Source organism: Phodopus roborovskii, unplaced genomic scaffold (assembly GCF_943737965.1).
Source record: "Phodopus roborovskii unplaced genomic scaffold, PHOROB, whole genome shotgun sequence".
Lineage (NCBI taxonomy): Eukaryota > Metazoa > Chordata > Mammalia > Rodentia > Cricetidae > Phodopus > Phodopus roborovskii.
In genome coordinates, this window is record NW_026126407.1 from 5,255,302 (window position 1) to 5,271,894 (window position 16,593).

The 16,593-nt window shown below is 44.7% G+C and overlaps 1 protein-coding gene across 1 annotated transcript; it reads right to left on the reverse strand.

Annotated features, from left to right (window-relative positions):
• Window positions 1-11,522: 11,522 nt before the first annotated feature.
• On the reverse strand, window positions 11,523-15,584 carry Abhd15 (abhydrolase domain containing 15). Its single transcript, XM_051179933.1, has 2 exons — window positions 14,537-15,584; window positions 11,523-12,123 (listed from the first exon to the last, which is right to left on the reverse strand). Exons 1-2 carry the CDS (start codon window positions 15,388-15,390, stop codon window positions 11,598-11,600), a joined length of 1,380 nt encoding a protein of 459 aa, XP_051035890.1. The 5' UTR covers window positions 15,391-15,584; the 3' UTR covers window positions 11,523-11,597.
• Window positions 15,585-16,593: the final 1,009 nt, after the last annotated feature.

The following is a 16,593-nucleotide window of genomic DNA, read 5'->3' on the forward strand; positions in this document are numbered from 1 at the left end:
AACATATAGACTACATTGTTTTGGACACTGGAATAATATGATTTATTTTCACCTATAAAAGTGACTTTGTTGTACTTGAACATCTTTGCATTTCTCCATTTGTGCCATTTACAAGTGGAAATGAATTGTATTATACCATGATCTACTGGCTTTTTAAAACTGGTACATATGCACATTTTTGGTATAGCTATTTTCATTTGTATGTTTATATTGTGTAATATATATATATATATTATATGAGTGTCTATTTGTGTGTATAGATGGATGGATAGAACTCATTCTATACATGTCTGCCAGGGCTCAGTTTTGAGTTTTATTATTGTTTTTTACTTCTTTACCCTCTGTTAAGGCAAGGATGTGTGTATTTTTGCTCTGGGCTGATATTTATGAGAAGGTGATTAGTAGATGAAGTATTTTTTTTAATCCCTTAACACTTGTATGAGTGAGGAGAAAGTTAAGTAAAGTGAAACCATAAATTACAGTGTAGTAAAAATGTAATTGGGAAGGAGCCAGTTGGTGTTTCTTTGAGTTTGTTTTACAATGCAATAAAACATATGAGCAGTAGAAAAGTGAACTGTGCAAAGAACATTGGTGGTGATTTTCTGCAAAGGTAAAAAAGCCAATGAGTCACGTTTTTTAATGGACTTTTTGGATTTCTTAGTGTGATGCAAAGATCCTCTCTTATTCCCTTTTACTTTCAATACTACTAGTTGTGTATTTTGCTGAGGATCAAAAGTTCCAAGAAAGAAATTACTACTAAAACATACCTAAAGTTCTCCTAAACAGTAAAATCACAGGAGATGGTCACTGGGAAAGAAGGCATGATACTGATTTCAAGGGCTGTCTCCTTTTAACTTACTATTCTTGCTAGCTAATAGTAAGTTCTTATGCACCTTCCATACCTTCTGAGCCACTACTATTCAAGCTGAGATTTGGTCCAACATAACACCCCTTTCTTTCATTTCTTTTCTTTTGAGACAGGGTCTTGCTCTGTAACCCTTTCAGGTCTGGTCATTGATGTTTACCCAAAGCTGTCCTCAAATTCCTAGCAGTCCCAGCCTCCCAAGAAATGGGATTATAGTTGTGACCCACCATGCTCTGCCACAGCAACCCTTTCTTTTGGATGTTTTATAGTTCTGCATTTGACTCATGTTCAGAATGTGAAGTGTCCTAATATGTATTAAAGTCAGAAAAATAATATATTTAAGCTATACTAAGTGTGAATCTGCTATACAGATGAAAAATTCTCACTTACATAGAGCCTTCTCTAAGGAGCAGAGTCAAAATCTGGGCTTTCATCATTGAGCTGCTTATCAAAATACAAGACATTATTGAAGATAAACACATTCTGTTTTGTTTTGTTCCCCTGTTACAGAAGTCTCCCTTCCCTGGTTTAGCATCGCCTTTTAAAAGGCACTCACCTTTAGTTAAGAACTGGAAATTCCCACCCTCGGATTCCTTAAAGGATGAAGAGTGTGCTGTACACTCAGCATACGTGCCTCTTGTATGCAAGGACTACTGATTGAAGTCTGTTTTGCTGTCTGGTTATGTTGTCTGCACTTTTATGAAGTCACAGTAGATCTACGTTGGAAGTAACTATTAATTTGTAAAGAAATTTTTATTAAACACTGTAGAAAAAGAAAGTGAAGCTGAGAACTCTTCCTTTTTTGTGCATTTATATTTTCTGCTGAATTCTGGTAGCCCACTTTTAAAGTTGTATTGCCTTTTTTTTTCCCTGTTTGATTATATTCAGATTTCCAAAGTTTTATTCAAATAAGTGCTGGCCTTCAGATTATAAATATAAGAAATATGTACCATATCTGCCTGTTACAGGCTTCTGAAACTTGCACGGCCCTTCCATGCAAAAATAAGTACCTTAAATAGAAACAGAACACAAACTGGGGAGCCATGTACTATGTCACCATATCTGTTAACTGTTTCGAGCAATTTAAAGAGTGTGTGTGTGTGTGAGAGAGAGTGATATTGTATTGGGAGTTTTGTTTTGCTTTGCTTTTAAATATACAAGGGGTTCTTACTGAAACAGAGGAAAAAGTTAATCCTCTCCAGCCAATGCCCACTGGATATAATAACCTTTACATCTGTAGGTAGTTGGAAATGTGGAGAGAAGAGAAGGTAAGACTTCTCAATGAATGAAAAAGGGTATCTTGATACTCAAGAATTTCCCTCCCCCCAAAAAAGTACGGGTAATTAAACCTGCACAGTTTCCTTTCACTTGTAGTTTAACAATTATGAGTGAAAAATCATGTAATTATCTGTAAATATGTAGCTAACAAATTGACCTAGTTTCTGTATTTTTTTGGTTTTGTACTAAAGTTTATAGGTCTGTGCCAGCTAGAGAGAAGTTGCTGTCATTGCTAGTTGTGGTTCTAGCATATAACCCTGAAACCATCCTAAGTGACATTTTTAGAATTAATGCTTAAATGTTGTTAAACAGGGAGAAATGGAGCTAATCATTGGTCAGGTTTGGAATCTTTTGAAACTAAGTACTTTTATTTAATATGATGATTACATGTCTTCAGTCATGAGTGCGGTATAGGGAGTCTCCCACCCCCAGTGGCCATGTTTACAGAGTGTTTTGTCTATAAAGTGCAAGTGTGTTAATGTTTATGTAAATTATGCAGGTGATAACTATGGTTTGGGACTGTTTATGGGCTCTTTTAACTGAATTTTAAAATGAAATGAACTATGCTTATTGCTGGCACATTGATCCCATTTCTGGAACATTTTTCCAACTTCCAGAATTCCGTATGTTCCGTGACATTACCCCCACTTAACCTCCCTTCCTCTGATATGCCTTGTAGCTAAGATATTAAAGACTGTTGAACATAGATGAGGGAAATGCATTTCTTAAAAATCCATGAACCCTCAATTGTATGCTTTCAGTATTGTGTTATATGTTTCTATGGCAACTTTGAAGTCAGTGGTTTAGAAATGAGATACCATTGTTATTGAAAAGTATGTACTCTTTGCTTTTGCATGGCTTGGCTTAGTATCCAAGGTATATTAGAGCCACTTGAAAGCATGAAGACCAGTTATATGGAAACAGGTTTCTCTCAGTGGCACATTTTGCTTTTTCTTAGCCCACAAATAACATTACCTTGGCATGAACATTATTGTTAATACAAATTTCACATGGTCATCAAGCAAATTCTCTAATTTTGAAAGATGCATCTGCCTAGTATTTGCAGTTTGGTTGGTCTCTGTCTCAAATAACAGTGTGGGTATGGAGTCCTTCTTGCGCTTTTGGGGTTCATAAACAGTTGTATCCGTTTAAGGGCATTGGCTGCCCCTGGGGTGTTGCCATGCTGTTATCCTTGGCTTCCCATTCACTCCACATGTGCTGTTGTCCTTCCTTGCACTTCATACTTTCAAAGAACCATCACCCTTTCTTCCTAACAACTTTATTTTGTCTTTTATTCTATATTAAATGGGAATTGTGCCTATTTAGATTGCCCCTCTAGTTAAGTACACATGTAACCCAAGCCAGAGACAAGGTGGAAGCATTTTTTTTTTCAAGTCCACTTGGCCAGTAAGTTACCTACAAACTGTTTTACCACATTATCTTGACACTTGATAGAAGAGCCTATTAGGAGTCACAGTGGTTTCATAGAGTAAAATCCACGTGAAGAGGGATGTGTGGGGTTTCCATTAGGAGATAATTTTGTTCTTAGTTTACTTTTTATGATCCTTCTCTGTTAGTTTAGAATAGGTTCTCTCTCTTTTTTTTTAATTTTTTAGGGAAATTTTTACAAAAATAATGGTCTGATGTAAATAACATTTTAAAGTACAGTGCACATAACTTCCCTAGGCTGTTCCAACCTATTTGTAAATGCTTTAGAGTTTTTAAATTAACACTTGTGTTGCTAAATCCTATTTATGTAAGTCTGAAAAGGTTTTTAACCCATATAAAACATTTAAATAATGCAGGTTATAATGAGCAAGTTAGCTTTGAGAACCCCTCCTTTTAGTATATGAAAAAGTCTAATGCGCATTAATGAGGTTGGAGAGACTATGAGAAATATGTATAGTGTATATTTTAAACAGCTTTGCTTGTATTGTGAAGATTTAAGAACAAACTTGAGATTTTTAAAGTTAACTATTAACACAGTTTAAACATAAGTTATCCCACTGGGTTTAAAAGCATCTTGAATGTATAACCCTTCTATAACCCAGATTGGTTTCTGCTTTTACTGAATCATCCAAACGTTATTTATATTTTTAGTTTTATATACTCATTTCTTTTCGTTTTCCTCAAACAGCATGGTTTTTTTTTTTTTTTGTTTTTGTTTTGTTTTTTTTTTTTTTTGGTTTTGTTTTTTTTTTTGCACATGTAGAAGTTTTTAAAAGAAGGAAATACATGATTTTTCTCTGGATTTTCTTCACTTCAGACTTTCTACTAACTTCTTAAGGGCCGTGGCATTCCATTTGCTTTATTTGTGCAAATGCCAGGGCTGGCTGGCTTTTATTTTTATTTTTGCTATTTACCTAAAAAAAAAAAAAAAAAAAAAAAAAAGACAATGCTTCAGTCAATTGCTTTTTTATTTAAATTTAAAAAAAAGAAAAAAGGAAAAAAAAGCTGTAACCTTATCATTTTTGAGTAGACCATTGAGAGAGAAATGCACACCTGTAGGCCCGGGACCAGCTTTGGTGGCTAAAGGGAATATTTTAACTAAGCAAAATGTTTTGTACAAAACATGTTACCCACAGCCTATTCAGTTATTCCCACAAGTCAGGTCCTGATAAATGAGGGTTATCAGCTAACTGATATGTTATCATTGAGGTTCATCAATGAATTTGTACATTTCTAGTTCCCTTTGGTGAAGGGGAAAATGATGATTTTGCAAGACCTAGGTTTTTGGCTTGGTTACTTGCCTCCTTTATGGCAGCCTTCATCTTTTCCTAAAGCCCTTGAGCCTGTAGGGTTTTCATAGTGGACAAAAGGACTTATGGTCGTTTTAAAACTGGGATAGATTAGGGGTGGTCGGGGCAAGAGATTATCATATAGGATCCTAACACTTTTAACAGTGGGTAATTTTTAGTAAAACCAGTCCTTTCCAATTTTAGACTAGACAGATGCCCACAGTGGAGGCTTACCAAGGGTTGCAATGAGGAGGAAGCCTCTCCCTCGCTGTCAGCACCAGCTGATAAAGGTGACTGCAGGTGTGCACTTTCCTGTTGGTAGAATGGTCCACAGCACTAACTGGTAAGGCTTATTGTACAGTATATTGTCAGTATTCTTCTGGTTCAGCATACCTTATAGTTCGTATATAACCTGTATTAATTGTATAGATTGTGCATTTAAAGCTGTTACCAAGTTGTCAGAACCTTAAGAACGAAAGAAAGCAGGTCATATGTAATATTTTGTTTGTAAGTATCCTTTGTATCATAGCAAAGGAAATGTTTAAAAGATCAACTGTAATAAAAGTAATTTTAGTACACAGAGTGTCTGCTCATTTTTAAAATTTTTTAAGATTTATTTTTATGTGTATGGATACTTTGCCTGCATGTATGTTTATATTCCTGGTGCCTGAAGAAGTCAGAAGAGGGCATCAGATTCCCTGGAACAGAAGTTATAGGCTTAATGAGCCACCATGTGAGTACCAGTAATTGAACCTGGGTTCCCTGAAAAACAGAAAGTGCTTTTCTCTATGCTACTTTGTCTGGCTTGGAACTCAGAAAGAACCACCTTCCTCTGCCTACAAGGTGCTGGGATTGAAGGCGTGTGCCACCATGTCAGACAAAGCAAGTGCTATTAACTACTGACACATCTTTTCAGTCCCCATTCTGTTTGTTTTTCCCCTCGAACAGGGTTTCTCTGTGTAGCTTCGGAGCCTGTCCTGGCACTTGTTATACAGACCAGACTGGCCTGGAATTCACATAGATCCACCTTCCCCTGCTTCCCAAGTGCTGGGATTAAAGGCAGTTTTTTTTAGTGAATTTTTCCATAAAGATATTTCCGTTCTTAACAGGTATAGTGCTAGATGAGTGCCACTACCAGCTCAGTATGGGGATTTAAATGGTAATGGCGCTAAGCATTGACCCCCAAGGCCTTTAACATAATAATCAAGTGTGCTACCACTGAGCTTCATCTCCAGCCCTCTTTTAACTTGTTTTAAAGCATTGACATTATACTGGCCTATTTGACAAGCTCCAGGTCAGTAAAAGACCCTGTCTCAAACAGTGGGGAAGGGTGTGGAGGCTGAGGATGTATATTATCTCAAGACAAGAGTTCCTGTGCACTGTGCCTTGAGTTCCAGTTTAAGCAGCGTGTACACCAGGTGTGGCAGTGCATGACTATTACAGCTCTAGGAAGGAGACAGTGGCAAGTTGAAGGTCATCCTCAACTACAGTTTGAAGCTAGCCTGTCTCCAAAATAAAAGTCTGGTGGGATGGCATATGTGTTTAATCCCAGCACTCAGGAGACCAGCCTGGTTTACAGAGTGAGTTCCAGGACAAGCTCCAAAAGTACAGAGAAACCCTGTCTCGAAAAACAGAAACACCTGAGGTCCTCTGGCCACCAAACAATAGTTTGGGTTCAGGTCTGAGCCCCATCACTGAGATCTCTCGGGTCTCAACATGGCTCAATGAGGTAAAGTGTTTGCTGCTTGAGCATGAGGACCTGAGTTTGGATCCCTAGTACCCACATGAAAGCGAGGTGCAGTGGTGGCTTGCATCTGTAACCCCAGCAGTCGGTGAGGGGGTAATTAATGAAAGCAGGAGGATCCTTGATGTCTCTTGGCCAGTCAAGCCAATCAGGTTCAGTGACTGAATGTGAGGACATCCAATAGAGGGAGACCTGGCCTCCCCAGGGACATGCTGGCACATAGACCCACACACCTGCATACATCGTCTGTCTAGTAGAAAGAAGTTTCAGTTAGAAACCATTGTGAAGCTTCTTAACTGCACCATTTTCAGTGTGTCTGATATGAAAGCAGGAACAGCTTTGTCAGAGGATTGGGTTCTGGCTGAGGAATTTGATTTGAAAAAAGACTTTTGTGATCTTTCAATATCTCCCTAGATCCTGGCACACCTTACATACTAAAGCTCATGTATAATTTCAGTCTTTTCCTATGAGGCAACTAATAAAATATCTCTTAGGTTCACTCAATTTTTGAGGGAGTGGGTAGTTGAAACAGGGTTTTGCTATTGTATCAGGGTAGCCTCAAATTCAAAATACCTCCTATCGCAACCTCCTGGATAGCCTGGTCTACACAGAGAAATCCTGTCTTGAAAAACAAAACAAGCTGGGCAGTGATGGCACACACTTTTAATTCTAGTACTTGGTAGGCAGAGGCAGGTGAGGCAAGTTCGAGACCATCCTGGTCTACAGAATGAGTTCCAGGACAGCCAAAGCTGTACCAAGAAAAGGAAAAACACAAAGAAGAGGTGGCTAAGTGGCCAACAGCATGCACTGCCAGTTTCCATTCCCAGCACCCACATGAGATAGCCTACAACCACCTACTCCAGGAGTTCACTGCCTCACCTCAGGCACCTGCACATGGACCAATGACCCACCCCAAACGTAAATACATGCATACATACATATGTATGCACATTCGTGGTATATATATGCATATATAAATAATAAAAATAAATCTTAAAAAGAGACCTTCATCTGGACCTACGACATTCTCAGGTCTTAGTGAATGTACTGTCATACATGCCAAAGAGCGGTTTAGCTTGAATATCTCACTGAAAACACAAGACTTGCTAGTTTGAAGCATTTGTTGCAGTTTTGGGCACATTAGAATCCTTTGGTCTACCTTCTCAAACCTAAAAGCAAGCCATGATAACTAGTGAAATGTTCTGATGTCATCCTCTGTGGCTTGACTTTGGCCTTGCACAATCTCCTTGTTAACATATAAGAGTAGCCAATGGCTTGTGCACTTGCGTGCTCACATGTAAAGGAAGGCACCTCGGTGGTTCTGAGGGTGTCTGGCTGACAAAGGATCCTGTGGTTTGGGTGGAAGATGAGCACAGAGGCGGCTGTGATGCAGGTGGTTTTGAGGTTATACATGAAGCCAAGACAGCAGTTCCTGAGTAAGCCTTCTTTTTAAACAGCATTTGGGTCTTAGGAAGGATGTCTTTACACAAAACGGATGTCTTCTCAAAAGAGAATTGTGGTGTTCTGTTTTTCATACTGTTGTCTCCAGCCACTAGAAACTTCTATATAAGTGCTAAGTCTTTATGAGAGTTGTTAAAGCTTTGAGTTTGTGTGCACATGTGTACACACGTGTGCAGATACACATGAATCCAATAGTCAATGTTGTCTTCTTCCGATTTTCCTCATCCTATTTTTTTAATAATTTATTTTTATAAACTGATCATTGATATGTGTTTTGCCTGCATGTGTGTCTGTGTGAGGGTATTGGATCCCCTGAAGCTGGAGTTACAGACAGTTGTGAGCTGCCATGTGGGAACTGAACCCAGTTCCTCTGGAAAAGTAGCCAGCGTTCTTAACCACTGAGCCATCTCCCCAGTCCCTTAGTATATTCTTGATTATCAGCAGTAAGAATTTAGCAGAAATCAAAGAAGGCTTTCACAGGCAATTAACTGCTTCCTCTACTCGGAGTCCCTGGTAGAAACAGGGGACACCACCTCCATTTGTGTCTCAGATGCTTTATTTATTTTTGGGTTTTGTGAGCCTTGCAGCTGAGGCTGACCCTGAGTTCTGATCTTCCTGTAATCCCAAGGGCTGGGATTACAGGCAAAGCGACCCCTCAGTTTAGTCTCTACTCCCCCTGCTAAAGTCTTCCTGGAGCCATTGGTTCCCCATGCCCATCTTCTCCCTTTGAAGGTGCTGTGAGTAATGAGAGAAAAAAAGGCTGCACAGTAAGGTTTGTGAGGATCATGTTTGGCACCCATATGGAGACTCACTGGTATTTCTTGGAGTTTGTTGTTGCTTCCTCAAACTTAAAGCTTCTTTTTTTGTTTTGTTGTTGGGTTCAAAGAACCACACTTTCTCAGGAGTGTGTGCCTGGCTCTCCTCCGACTGTGACATGTGATTAGCTGTCTACCCAAACTGACCCAATCAGGGTGAGGGGCAGGGTCACCTAAACCCTTCCTGTTCAATAGAAGTCACACTTTCTGGTAAAGATGACACTTTGCCCTAATTTGTGTGTGTGTGTGTGTGTGTGTGTGTGTGTGTTGTTGTTTGCTTTTCTGTTTTATTGTTTTGAGGCAGGGTCTCAGGTAGCCCATGCTGACTTCAAGCTCCTTCAAGGGTAACCTTGAATTTCTGAAGCTCTTGCTTACCCCTCTGGGATTACAAGTGTGAACTATCACACAGGTATATGCAATGCTAAGGATTGAGACCAGGGCCTGTGGATGCTAAATAAGCCCTCATCTCCAGTCTTCAGCCCTGGTCTTTGTGTAGTAATGGACAGAAAAGGTTGTTGTTTTTTTTTTTTTTAATTATGCAAGCTAGACATGGTGTTACACACCTTTAATCCCACCTCAGAAGTAGGCAGATCTCTGAGTTTGGGGCCAGCCTGGTCTATATATAGTGAGTTGTAGGCCAGCCACTGGTACTTTGAGAGATGCCATCTCAAAAAATAAAAAATTGCTGTCTGAGAATACCCTGTGTGAGGATACCCTGTATGAGGAGCATGAAGGGCCAATGTTTTAGGGTTAAATCAGTGGGGCTTGGGGTCCTGGTATGTGCAAGGCTCTGGGTTTAACCCCTAGGTCCATAAAAGAAAAAAAAATTACTGCAAGTGACACTCCCCTCCCTAGCAAGCTTGCTTGAACAAGGGGGGGAAAAAAGCTCAGATTTTTGCCATTAGGGACCATTAAGCCTTAGGGTTGAACTATCACCTGCTTCTTAGCTAACCATTATTTCTGAGGATCCAATGCATATGGGAACAGCAAGACCCTAATTAACTGAAATCCCTGTCCTAGATGTGGGGGCAGGGCTGGGTGGCCTCATGCCAATAGTCCATAGTCCTCCCTCCCTGTAAACCTTCTGCCATGACTGTGGTTGACCAGCGACAGAAAGCTTCCTCTTTAGACTTCAGTTCCTTTTTATTTCTTTTGCTCAGAAATGATGAAAGAATGCCAGAAAAGGGTGTGGGGGAGGGGGCTGGAGGTAGAGAAAATGGGGAAAACCTTTCACAGCAGGATATGTGCCTTAGAAAATTGGATGTTGTCTGTATTGGATCTTGGAGTTAGTTCAGTTTATTTAATCTAAAAGAATAAGAGTAGAAGATTGGGTGGGTTAGCATCTGCCTTTAATTCCAGTGGTAGATCTAGGAATTTGAGACCAACCTGGTCTATGTAGTAATTTCTGGGCTGGATTTATGTAGCTCAGTGGTAGAGTGTTTGCCTAGCAATTGAGATCCAAGCACCACAAATATATATATATATATATATATAATTTCATAGTTGATTTTGAATTTTAACACATGGACCCCGATATCCAATTGTCAAAATGATTTTTAAATGCTTAATACAATCCTGGCTATGTAAGTCAATCTGTGTGCTATACCTTATTGTCCTCTGGTCTTCAGCATTATTCCTCATAAAACCAAACACCCACTTAGTGGCTGCGTGGCTGGATCCAGAAATCAGCTTTCCTGCCTTTTGAATAATTGAGCAGACAAAGCGGTAATGTGAGATACTCATAAATAGCTAGCTGGGTTTTATTCATCAAGCTCTTGGGATTTTTCTCTCCTCTTACCCCAGATCTCTCACCTGACTCTGGAAAGGGAACAAGCTGGCACTAGAAGTGGTTAGAAATCCTGTTATGAGGGTTTGCTTGTCACATCTCAGGAGGAACACATCTGGCTGCAGCTCTCTGGAGGAATCTCCTGAATCAGAACTGAACCCAGTGTATATTTGGCGTAACCTGGCTACCACAACCATGGGCTAGCAGAACTCTTAGACCCTGGGCAACAGCACCTCCCATTCTGAAAATAATCTGGGAGATGGCTCAGCCCAGGCTGGAGGGGTGGGCTAGCTCATCCCTGGAGCTCCCAGTCATCATGAGAGGCAGGGACAGAATCACAGTCTACCCTTGCCAGCTCTTACCAAGCTGGCCTCAGCCCAGCATGTCCTGCCTCTGCTGCCTTCTCAGACTGGGGAGAGCTAGGCAACTCTGACAGCCTGCTTCCCCAGCTGCTGATACAGAACTTAAAGCTGAACCACAACCGCAGAGCACATGAGGGAGGGCAGCTGAGACACAAACATCCTGTCCTTTCTGTACCAAGTGGCTCCAGCCCGAGACTCAGAGTCACCAAGCTGATTATTTATGTGGGACAGAACCACCCCTTGACTTGCATAAGCTCATCTTCCCTGGAGTCACAGCAAGGACAGCTAGCATCCCCCCCCCCACACACACACACATACACCAGTCTAGTTAGCCCGTGCTGCTACTTGGCTTGTGACTTTGATGACAGGAGACAGTGACCAGGGGCTGAGCAGGAATGTGTTTCCCAGAGCCTGGGCAGCTCTCAAGTGTGCTCAAGCTCTATAGTCAGTTTTAGAGAGAAGGGAGCAGCAGAGCTCCCCAGCTCAGTCCTCAGACTTCCAGCTGCTGGGGTCTTTCTTGAAGGTGTAAGGGCTTTGCCAGGCCAGCCTCACCTGGTATAAGAACGTTTCCAGCTGAAGATCTCCTCCAGATTGGAAGAGGGGGAGGCCTCTCGCTTCTGCAGGCCTCCCCAGCGACGCCGCCCCCCTAAGAATGAAGTCCTGCGCCTGGTCAGCCCTTTCATCCTCTCTTCCATTCGGAAGAATTCAGTCAGGGCCTTGAAGGACTCTAAGATGACCTCGTGGCTCCATGCTGGCATGGGATCGGGGCGAAGGAAGCCACAGTGGCCTCCATGGTCACTGAGCAGCAGGAAGAAGTAAGGGTTGCTTTGGAAGAGTTCCGTGGGCAGAGTGTGGTCTGGGGGTCCACACACCGGGTCATCAGCACTGCAGATGCACAGTACAGGTACAGCAGCCTCATCCACGTCCCGGAGTGGGTCATTCAGGTCCCAGTAGGTATCCCAGCTGATGGGGAAACTCTTGGTGTGGCAGAACAGGGTTTCCTCAAACTCTCGCAGGGAGACGCTCCTGAAGAGCTTGCTCGTGTCTACTGTGTCCTCCAGGGCCGAGGCATACCTGGCCACACAGCAGGTGAATGGGAGAGTGAGAGAGAAAAGTCAGAACATCAGAAGACAGGCAAAGTTACTGCGGATACAGTCTCCAGGCCAGAGTCTGGCCATGAAGCCTTTTGAACTAGGGCTGGTGGTGCAGGTCAGGTCTCTAATCCCAGCACTCAAGAGGCAGAGGCCTGGTGGATCTCTGTGACAATGAAGTAAGTCTCCCTTGCTCCCTTTCCCCTTATCTCCCTCCCCTTCTGTCTCTCTGTCACACATACACACAAACACCCCCCTTTTAAAGACTTATTTGTGCATGAATGTTTTGTCTGTGTGTACACATGTGTACCATGTGCCCATGCAAAGTTGTTGGCTCCCCTGGAACTGGAGTTACAGATGGCTGTGAGCCGCCTTGTGGGTGCCGGGAGTTGGATCAGGTTCTTCTTTAAAAGCAATGGTGCTTAACCACTGAGCAATCTCTCCAGCCTCCCAAGTCCCTTCCATACAGTGGCCATCATTTAAAACTGGAAGATTTTCAAATAAAACGAAGGTGTTTTACTTCTCCATAGAGGTGATCGTTCCGTCTCTGTCACACCTGCCACCAGTCTTGCCATTTGACTTCACAGCTGTTGTTCTACAGGGATAGATAGCTCTCCCTGTAATTCAACTTTCCACCCTTTTCAAGGAACACATGACCTGTGTCCTCTGAGGTCCATCTTGAGAGAACTCACTGTTTCAGACTGTCCAAACCAGAGGTGACACCTCTTCCACAGCCAACCACTCTCTTATCCCATTCACTGCCTTTGTGGGTTTTTTGTTTGTTTGTTTGTTTTCAAGACAGGGCTTCTCTGGGTAGCCCTGGCTGTCCTGAAACTTGCTCTGTAGACCAGGCTGGCCTCAAATTTGCAGAGATCGGTTTGCCTCTGCCTCCTGAGTGCTGGGATTAAGGGCATGGGCCACTATTGTCTAGCACCTGTGTTTTTATCTTGACGTACATGCCTGGTGTTATAACCTTGGCCGGGTACACCTGGAGCAACTGAACCTAGCAAGTGCTTGATGGTAGAGGAAACAACAGGGTTACAATTAATCACTAGATGGTTTCCCCAATAGGGGCCTGCAAACTACTGCATTAGAGGAGGTGCCTGGAGAGGGCATGGAAGGGTCACAAGGAAGCCAGCGTGAGCAGCTCAGCTCAGTCCTTTAGGTAGATTAATCTAGCCTCAGCCAGCTGAATTTAGATTTATGCCTGAGTTTTCAACCCCAGACTTCATCGGGAAGGGTGGTTCCCAAAGGCACAGGTTTCCTCTTCGTTTCCCTTACCCAGCTTCTGGCTGGTGCCTATGGTAAACACTGATGGTGGTCATTTTGTAGTGGAAACTATGGCAATTAGGCTAGATGAGAATACTTTGTACCAAACCTCTGAGTTGCCATGGCAGCACCTCTCACTTTTCATTCAGCTTCAGGGTTTGACCTTTTCAAAAGAGGAGGTAAAAATGGCAAAAAAAAAAAAAAAAAAAAAAAACCCTAATTGCCACCACCTGATGCCAGTCAGATTCTTGCCTTTTCATTTAATCACAACCACCTGCAGAGGTGTTATTATTAACTTCATTTACCTAAAGGAGAAGTCAGTCAGTCTTAAAGGGGCTAGCAAATTTTCTGTAAATTCAGGATTTGAACCCAGCTAGGTCTGACCCCATGTCCTGAGTTTTTCTATTTGTTGCCAGCATGCCTCTGACCTCATTTGCCATCTCTTAGGAAAGACTGGAAATGTCATTCAAGTGTTTTCTGTGGAACAGTTTGCCTGGTGTTAAAATTGTTCTACTTTTGGAGGTTTGAAAGTTTAGTGTTTTTTTGTTCTGGTAGATGTGTGGTGCCTGATGCCTGTAATCTCAGCATTTAGACGACGGAGACGAAGATCTGGAGATTAGGGAGCCTTCAGCTATATAGCCTGAGTTACAGGAGGCCTTGCCTCAAAAAGAACACATAACTAACTGTTGTTTACTCACCTAGAAATGTGTCAGTTTAAAGAATTTGAATAAATCAAATGCTGCCACATTTCTCATTTCTGCCACCTCCTTGCTCGGAGTCTGAAAGCAAACATTCTGGACAGATAATCGGCTGCAATTGCTTCCAGAGCTCTGTTTGCTGACCTATCTGGCTATGGACTAAGTGGTAAATGTCAGGTGCAGGCCTCTGCTGACCACCGGTTGCTAGGACACGAGAGACTGGGATGGACTGATGGGGCCCTGGCAGGAGGCTTTGCTGCGGTAGAATGATACTGACTGCGGCCATGAGGCTTTGAAACCAACTTTCCTAGTTCTGTCTCGATTATGGCGTTTGGACAGCTTTGGAAACCGTGTGAGAACTTTGCCCCCGTCTACCCATGGGTTGCTTCCATACCAGGCAGAGCTGGGATTCCTATTCCAGGTACCCACCTGCTAAGAGTGATTTTCTGGTGCAGCAGGAACCCACGCTCATAGGGCCAAGGCAAACCAGCCTCGAACCACTCGCGGCAGCGTAGCACCGGCGAGATGCAGGCAGCGCCGGTCACATAGCTGGAGGAGCCGCACTCCCCTAAGTAGGACAGCAGTAGTGCGGACCCGGAGCTCTCGCTCACCGCGAACAGGGGGGCCGCCGGGTGTCGGAAGCGAATGTAAGTTACCGCCTCCTTGAGGTCGGACGGGTCCCCGAAAGGCTGTAGTCGGGGGCTGACCAGCGGGCAGCCGTGGTGGCCGCGGCGGTGGAAGATGACCGGGTAGTAGCCGCGCTCCAGGGCGAGCAGGCAGAGCCCCAGCACATTGCGGGTGAGCCTTCCCCACGCATTGGGAATTACTAGCAGCACCGGGGGGAGGCCTCCAGAATTAGTGACCCGGCGGCCCCTAGCACAAGGCCCTATGACCCAGTCCAGGGCCACCAGCCCATCATCTGCCAGCTGCAGGTACTCACGGGCTAGCTCAGGGACCGGCCCGACGGGCAGGATGAAGTGGCAGAAGGTCTGCAGGTGGGGCCCCGACAGCCAGGAGCTCCGGGCGGGTTCGAGCGCCGCCGAGCGTCGCAGGGCACGGAGCAGGCACTGGGCCAGCGCCGAGGGCTTGCAAATGAGGCTGCAGCCCCCGGGGAGCGGTTCGCGCCGGTCTCTGAACTGCTCGGTGGGGCCTCTGCTCACTGCCTCTTGCTCCTCATGGTCCCGGATCGAGGTCCCCGCTCCGACGGCGCGCTTCCAGGGTCGCAGGAGGAGCAGGGCGAGCGCCGCCAGCAGCAGCGCTAGGACGGCCGCCCACGGAAGCATGGCCTGGCAGGACAGTTTCCGGGGGGGCGGGCGGCACTGGGCGGTGGGGAGCGGTGCAGTCCCCTCGCCCGGGCTCCCGGCTCTGCCCGCGGCTCCGCCCGGAGGCCCGCGGCTGCCCAGCGTCCTCCCAAGCGGGAGGGCGCGCGCGCTCCGGATTGGTCCGGGCCGGGCGGAGACAGCCAGTTCGGGTCGAGCTCCCCTCGCCCGCCCCCCACTCCCGCCCCCAGCCCTTTGTACAGCGATTGCGACAAGTTGGAGCAGAGGTTTACAGATCCTGGTCACAAAGGGGGAGTGGGGACGTGCGGGCGAACCAGAAGAGGGGAATAAGGAGGAGGGTCAGCAAAGGATTCGGGAGACTGAGGCTTGGAGACCTGAGTGAGCATAAGGTGCCTGCTCTTACTCCTGCCCCCTATGAAGTCTAGCTGCCAGGGAGGACCCTCTGTCGCTGCTATTGATGGGTAGCAAAACCCAAGAAAGAAGTAAAACGCTGATCCCTCGCTGGCTTCACTATTCCCACGCGCAGCCGCAGCTGCAGTCAGCTGTACACAGATAACCCTAGCCTGGACCTGCGACTGCGCGACAACCCGACAGAGCTGAGGAGCGGGGTGGGAGTGGATGTCTGCACCTGGCCAGAGGCCGCCTCAGCGTTGACCCTCACCACGGGTTTCAGGGAGGAGTCTCTCTTCTCTGGAGGGCATGTGGGTGCTGGTGCGCTGACACTTCTGGCTTCCCCAACCTACCTCCAAAGACACTCTCCTGGAGTTGGCGTCACCACCACTCACCAGGAAGGCTTGCGGAAGAAAAAGCCTCAAGTTTGGCAGAATAAGTTGAGGAGAGGGTTAGGGATGCCTAGCCCCCACGATGGGGCTATGGCAGAGGGACATAGTGGTTCTTTCGGTCACATCTGATCATTCTTGCCAAGGTGGATGAACAAGGATCCCTTTTAAGTCAGGGTCCGTGGGAGATGCCTGAAATAACGGTTTTTGCTATATTTTAAACTTACTTTTTTTTTTTAAATTACGTTGAGTGTGTGTGTGTGTGTGTAGGTCAGAGGACAACCTGCGGGGATCGAGTCTCTCTTCCACCGCGTGGGTCCTGAGCCTGAACTCCGGTTGTCTCTTAGGTCACCCTTGGGCGAAGAACGAGAGCGGGAACCCGGAAAAGGTGGGGAACAAAGTAGTCACCGGGGAGTTACGGCTTCCA